Source organism: Solanum tuberosum, unplaced genomic scaffold, assembly GCF_000226075.1.
Source record: "Solanum tuberosum cultivar DM 1-3 516 R44 unplaced genomic scaffold, SolTub_3.0 scf00002, whole genome shotgun sequence".
Classification (NCBI taxonomy): domain Eukaryota; kingdom Viridiplantae; phylum Streptophyta; class Magnoliopsida; order Solanales; family Solanaceae; genus Solanum; species Solanum tuberosum.
This window is the reverse complement of record NW_006238928.1, coordinates 800,395-807,979: the sequence shown is the minus strand read 5'-3', so window position 1 is coordinate 807,979 and position 7,585 is coordinate 800,395. Positions and strand designations below refer to the sequence as shown.

Genomic DNA, 7,585 nt, shown 5'->3' with positions numbered 1-7,585 from the left:
CTGACCTCGATGATGGATCCAGAACCTGAACCCGATACTCAATTTAGCGAGTGTTTGGTTTGTTTTATTCAAAATAATATGCATTGCATACATTTTATGAACAAATTATTTGTTTATAAAAAATACCTGAGAAAATATTATATTTCTTTTTTAGCATTAGAATACCAGTAACTTTAATCACTTAGTTGACATTTTTTTCTAATTGTGGACATGACATTTGAATTCGACCCGATACACGAATTTAGATTTGACCCGATATTCGAATTGGGATTCGACCTCGACATTGGATTTGGGACCTAACTTTTAAATCAAGATTCGATCTGAACACCCCAGATCAACGATTGATTCAAGATCTGAACTCGATTTTAATTTTTCGCCCATGATTTAATCCCGATCCTAAATTTGAAATAGGACTCTATACCTAAACTGGGACCTAACTTTTGAAACAAGATTTGATCTTGAATTCTTGGGTTTCGATTCGAGACCCGGCGTCCAAATTGGGACCCGACCTCGACATCCAATTAGGGACCTGACTTTCAACTAGGATTTGACCATACACCCGACTTCGATAATCAACCCGAAACCTAAATCTGACACCTGATTTGACTCAGATGTAACACTTGAATATGAACTCGACTTTCGAACCAAGATCTAATCCCGACTCCTGACCCGAGATCCAACTTTCAAACCAAGAATCAACCATGATATTTGATCTAGAAATTGAATTTCAATTAAGGATTCGATACCGACACCGACACCTAACCTCGATGATGGATCTAGGATTTGAACCCGATACTCAATTTGGAACCTAACTTTTGAACTGGACCCAACTCTGACAGTCGACCTGGAAACCAATTTCTAAATCGGGACCCGACACTCAACCTAGACAATCGATCTAGGACCCGATACCGACACTGACAGACCTAGATGATTGATCTAGAACCCGAACCCGATACTCAATTTGGAACCTAACTTTTAAACTAGATCCAACTCCGACACTCGACCTGGAAACCAATTTCTGAATCGAGATCCGACACTCAACCTCGACAACCGATTTTGGGACTCGAACCCAACACCTGATTTGGACATGACCTCAACTCTTGACTCGAAACGTGATTCAGAACCTCACCAAAATACTTGACTCAAGACCCTACCCCAACACCCAATATTGATTCCTTACTCGGGATCCAATGTCCAAATCGAGATTCCATCTCGATCCAACTTGAAACTCTACAGTTGGGTCTTGAATCAAGGTCAGGAGGAGTCAAATTTTGGATTAGTAGGAAGAATCGGTACAACAGACTTAAGTTAGGGTCAAAAATTCATATGTGAGGTTGAAAAATGAGTTTTGAAAAAAAAAAACTGGACTTGTTGGAGATGTGTCATTTTTCTTATATTTGAGAAAACCAAGTTGATTTGAAAAATATTTGTACCCGTATAAAGCTGAATGTAAGCATGATGATGTGACATGCTTTATTGGCAAAAAACGGTATTTATCTATTTTCTCAGAATTTCGAATTTTTTTACTTATTTTCTATTCTAAAACTTTAACAAAGAATTATATATTTCCTTATTAATTATTTTTAGCATTTATTATATTTATTGAAATGACACCTGTTAAATATATATGTTAAGTATTAGAAATTTAATTGTCCCATTTATTCTTTCCTTATTAATACAATGTAATACTTTCCTAAAATCTCTCTATTTTCCTTATGTACTTTCGTTTTCTGTTTACTAATTATAAGTAGTTATATTTCATTTATTTATTTCCTTACTAATGCAATATATGTTTTTCCTAAAATCTCTCTATTTGCTAAGGCTGGCAAAATCAAACTCAACACACTCAATCCGTCCAATCCATTTAGTTTTGGGCGGATTGTTGACCCGTTCATTCATTACATTAACTCATTTCAACTCTTTAAAATTGGGTTGATATGTAATCCGAATTGACTTATGAGAAATCTTGTCAAAATATTTTTAAAAAGTTTGATATATTATATATAGTTATAATAAAGAAAAAAAGTAATTTTAGTAGGTAATAAAATAGTTTTTAAAAACAAATAAAACAATTAATTTTAGTAAAAATTGGGGTGGCTTGGATATTGACCTGTTATATAACTTATTACCTAATCCATTTTGACCCAAACAAAATTGGATTGAGTTGGGTTGATTTTTTTAAAACAATAATTGTGGATATGAGATTTCAAGTAATCACACGTGTTAGGATACGACTAAAGTACCCTCAACTTTAAGTAAATTTAATTGTCAAATCGCTGGGGTAAGCTTGATGGTCGTCCCTCTGTTGACAAAAGGAGTCCAATGTCTTTGGGCTTATGGGCTCAAAATATTCCTATTTCTTTTAGGAAAAATTATCTATCTATACATCATTATTTACGATATTCTCCATTATTTTTTACTATTTCAAAATATTACAAAAATCTCTATTTTTCATCAAAAAAAACGTAACTGTCCGGATACATTACTCCTCTCCACTCCAAACCCACGATTCCTCACTCCTATTTTCACTCCTTCAGTCTCTCCCTATTCTCACTCTCATAATCTAATCAGCTATCTCCTTCATCCTAATTTTGTGAATGACAAAAAATATGAAACTAAATTGTGCTGAGAAAATAAAGAATAATATGTTTTAAGAAAAAATGAATGAAAAAGGAAGAAAAATATTTAAGAATAAAGAAATAATCGGGAAAAGGAGAAAAATAAAAGCAGTAAAAAAAAAGAAATAGAGAAAACAAACGAATAAAGAAATAATGAGAAAAAGAAGAAAAGGAGTGTATAAAATAAAAATTGAGTATGAATTAGATTATGGTGTAAAAAGAAAATAAAGAATAAAATAATTTGGAACAAATAATAAACAAAAATGCATTCGAAAAAACAAGATTAAAAATATGTAATTAACTTGTGCTTTAAATATTTCTTTAGTCCTACAAAAATACAATTATCTAAGGTTCTTCTTAAGAAAATAACACAAAATATAATATGAGTGATGAGTGATGACACTAAAATATTCAACGAAAAATAAGAATGAAATCACATAAAACAAATATTGCAAATAAATAAGTCATAATGAAAATGATCATAATTTAAATGTATTAAATCATTCTAAAATAAGCCGAATGAGTATTAATTACATGACTAATATTTAGTGACTAAAATTCTAAAAAGTCAAACTTGAAATAATATGATAAATTAGTGATAAAAATTATGAAAAAGTGTAAGAAATATTTATAAATTATATCCAAAATAAATACTTTGAAGTATGAATAAATTTTAAAAATTATATGAAAGTTATGCTCGTTTGTATGGTTGTTACCTTTTTTTTTCCCCTTAATAATAGTTCTACCTACCTTACTTTTTTGGGATAATTTTAAAAGCAATTCTCGAGATTTCACTCTATAACACTCACTTTCCTTATGACTTTTGATATTACGCCTACCTTCCTTATTTTAATTTTTTGTAATCATTCTTTAAATCTGTTTAAAATATATATAAATTAATTATAATTTGACAAATTTATCTCTTTTATATTAATTTCTTTAAAAAATAACTTATTTAATGAATACTTTAAAAATATTCATCAATATGAAGAAATTGTATTTAGTATATTACTTTCATTTTAGTTACTTGCAAGTTGCAACAACACTTGAAAAAGACTTATTTCTTTAATTTAGTCCTTGTTCGTTTTCTTCTTTTCATGGACATGAATTTACTCAGTCAAGTCTTCCTTCAAATTTGAAAAATAAAATAAAAATTCTACCTTCAAAATTAATCTTGAAGACTTTAAAAAAGGTCTGCATCTAATAACATGCCAAAATTAAAACAAAAGAAAAAAAAAAGTCAAGGAAGTTTCTAGAGAGAATCCAATTCTAGAGACAATGAAAATGTTGTCCACTAAATAAGAATTGGTTCAAATGTCTCATCAAATTTTGGGAAGTCTTAATACTTACTCCCTATAATTGCTTAGACAGCATAATATTTTAGTCCACTTGAATTAAATAAGGGATCAATTTTATTTTATTTTTGGTATATAGGGTTTAAAACACGTAATCTAATATTCCTTTTTCTTTTTCATTAATCAAAATGACTTATACAAATTTGTGTTTTTATATATACTTTCACTATATTGTCTTTCTTACCAAATATAATTTTCTGATTATATAATTACGTTTACTAATGTTTATTTATTAATTGTTTCAATGTTTACTTGAATACTTAATGTTTTGTCTTATATTTTATGTATTGTTAAATAAGGTGCTGCAAGCATCCATCAAACAGGAATTGAGCTGGCCGGCAAGCTAATCCTCAACTAATCCACTGATTACATAATTGATCAATTTATAATTATTTACCTCAAATCAATAAATCATAACATGAATATTATTATGTAGAGTAAAGTGCTAGCCAATCGATTGAAAGTCCACGAGGTAAGATTGAAGTGACCTTCGTGATGGATAACATGAGAAAAATGAGATTGAGATGGTTTGGATATGTAAAGAGAAGACATACAAATGCATTAATTAGAAAGGAAGTGTGAGATGTTGGATGAAAGGAGGAATTAGGAGAAGTAAAAGTAGGCCAAAAATAACTTGAGGAGGTGATTGGAAAGGACATGACACGCCTTTAGCCTACTAATGACATGATATTAGATATATAAAAATTTGGAGGTTGAGGATAAAAGGTAAGTAGTTAATACTCCACAAAAAAAAAAAAAAAGATTCACCGACAAGACAAAATTTGTAGCTAAATAGCAAATATGAGAGAAATAGTGATGAATTATCGATGAAGTTCGCTTCTAATTCTATAATTAATTAATTAATATATTCTCAATTTATAAATTACTTAACTATAGTAAATTAGATATAATTTGATATAAACCTCAAATACAAATATATTTTTTATTAAAATAAAAACATTGTTAAACTGAGAAAGGAATTGAAAGAGAAAACTTCTCATTTTATATAACTTAAATATTTTTTGATTTGATATAAACATGAACTCGATAAGTTCTTACCATTTTCATAGTATCTCTTAATTACTAGTAATTTTTTCATTAAAGACTATCTAGTCCCTCAACCAAACAAGTGAGAAATGTGATTTGCCTTGTATTCATTTCCCTACTTCATTATTGCACTATCTCTATTATTTTACGTGGCACCAAGCTAGTAGCTAGTCACATGATTTTGAAAATTATTCAGTTTTTCAATAATGACACATTTTACCTGCAAACTTTTTGAGGCTAAAAATGAAAGGGAAAAAAAAAGAATAATTAATCATTGCTTCCATATAGTGTGTTGTCACTAGCTTAATGGGATAACACAATCACTCAGAATTTTCTACCCATAGGCCATAATAATGCTGGCACACTGATTGTTATCTCCATTAATTGTACTCTCATTTCTTTTATTTATTTATATATAGTACATTTTATTTTTTAGATTATATATTTGTAAAATTACATTGAGTATGCTATTAATGTTGTTGTTATTCCTTTAATTTTACTTGTATATATACAAAAAAAAAAAAAAAAAAAAAAAAAAAAAAAAAGGGGCAGCAATGCTAATTGTGGATTCGAGAGAATTTGATAGTGTTAACCCAAACTTATTATTTATGTTAAGAAATTTAATTAATGTGTATAAAAGATCTATTTAAAACCCTATAATTAAATAAAAAGAATTGTGGTTAAGAACTTACAAAGCAATTTTTTTTTTTACTTTACCTCTAGTTAAATTTGAACGGGTGAATACTAAGCAAGTCATTTTTCATTATTTGGCCCAAAGATTACTTGAACTAAGAACCAAGTCAAAAATAAGTTAAATAATAGGCCATAATATCCCAACCCGACCAACTTTCATCTACTTTAAATTTCATTGTTTGTTTTCTTTATCATTTGTTTAATTATCTAAAAAATTATATTTGTTATGATTATATATAATATATTGAAATTTAAAAAGTTTTTCTAAAATTATTTTGACAAGATTTATTATGGATTAATTTGGACTACGTACATATAGTATGTTGAATCGAGCGAATCAATATGAATTAGGTTAATAAACGGACAGGTCATTAGCCTACTCAAATTTGTTCAAATTAAATGAGACATATATTTTCATAAACTAATTTCACCATCCTTAATAATGGTTAATAATGAGGTTCAAAATCAAGAAAGATCATGGTTATCACTTCTTTTTTTCTCTTTGTCTTCCAAATGAACAAGCAAATTATTAGGAACAAGAAAGAAAAATAGAACCAAAGTTAAAAAAAGTACTCCACTAACACTATTTTTACATTGTAAATTTCTCAAATCATAATCAAAGGGTTCCAATAAATCAACCCCCTTTTTTTTTCTCTTCATAAATTTGTATGTGTGAAATTTCAGAACCACCAAAGTCCAAAACTACCACACATCCAAAAAAAAAAAAAAACATAAAAATCTACAAATTATAAACTCTTGAAAATGAATTAACTTGAAACTTCATCCAAGAGACACATCCAAAAAAAAAAAAAACATAAAAATCTACAAATTATAAACTCTTGAAAATGAATTAACTTGAAACTTCATCCAAGAGCTTATATCTTCTTACCCTATTTTTAAATACCTTTCTTGTGATCCCTCTATTCGACATTTCTTCTGATTTTGTCCTCCTTACTTTTTCTTCAATATTTATATCATCAATTATGACCCTTTTTCTAGCAGCCAATAAAGGAGACTTTTGTAATTTGATGGGATTTTTGTCGATAAGTTGAACCTTCAAATTACAATTAGAACCCATTATTTTCCCCTTTGGACTTGTTCTTCCAATAAAATCATTATTTTCATTCCTAATGATCAATTTTTTCTTCAACTTTGGACCATCTTGAATAATATTTTGATCACTTGTAGTATTTTTACATGATGATGAAGAATTTGATGAATTTTGTGTTTTTTCTCCAGAAACATCTTTTGGACTCAAGCACCAATTGCAAATTTTATAAGACTCAGCTTTTGGATACAAATTGCTACAATATCTGCAAAAAAAAAGAGCCTTTTAATCACACTATATTTTCAAGAAAATCCAAGAAAATAAACTAAGTAGCAAAAATAAATTATGTTATGATCAATTTAAACCACCCCATCATATTATGTATACGATACATTAATAAATATGTCAACTATTAAACAACTTATTAGAAATACAAAACAGCTAGTCAGAAATGTCACGAAATTAACCTCCAGCTCTTCAAGAGGAAAAGAAATAAATTAAATAGCATAATTATAAGAGATTGTTTTTTTTTGGGAAAAGATTTGAAAGGGGTACCTGTGTTGAGATCTAAATTGACAAATTTTGCATTTGAAAAGCTCAGAAGATAAACCATAGTCTCCACACATGCAACACTCAATGGCTCCTCCTCTGTTGATTGTCATATCTATGTATTATTTGTCTTATTAAAATACTATAGACTATAAATTCTTCCCCTAAGGGATTTTAATTATGTATGTAATAATATGCACAAATATGTATATATATAGATGTATATGTATGCGTGTGTATGAGGTGTTTGGGGGTGTAGGGGCGGGGGGTGGGGT

At 28.8% G+C, this 7,585-nt stretch overlaps 1 protein-coding gene across 1 annotated transcript; it reads right to left on the bottom strand.

Moving 5' to 3' along the window:
• Positions 1-6,262: 6,262 nt before the first annotated feature.
• LOC102588724 (uncharacterized) lies at positions 6,263-7,504 on the bottom strand. Its single transcript, XM_006338030.2, has 3 exons — positions 7,317-7,504; positions 6,575-7,026; positions 6,263-6,491 (listed from the first exon to the last, which is right to left on the bottom strand). The coding sequence occupies exons 1-3, from the start codon at positions 7,421-7,423 to the stop codon at positions 6,481-6,483; spliced, it is 570 nt and encodes a 189-aa protein (XP_006338092.1). The 5' UTR covers positions 7,424-7,504; the 3' UTR covers positions 6,263-6,480.
• Positions 7,505-7,585: the final 81 nt, after the last annotated feature.

What these genes read in the sequence shown, in the direction of transcription:
- LOC102588724 (XM_006338030.2), bottom strand. Translation starts at nt 7,423, where the DNA reads ATGACAATCAACAGAGGAGGAGCCATTGAGTGTTGCATGTGTGGAGAC. An exon ending in CAATTTAGATCTCAACACAG is followed by an intron (nt 7,027 to 7,316) that starts GTACCCCTTTCA and finishes TTTTTTTTGCAG; the next exon opens with ATATTGTAGCAATTTGTATC.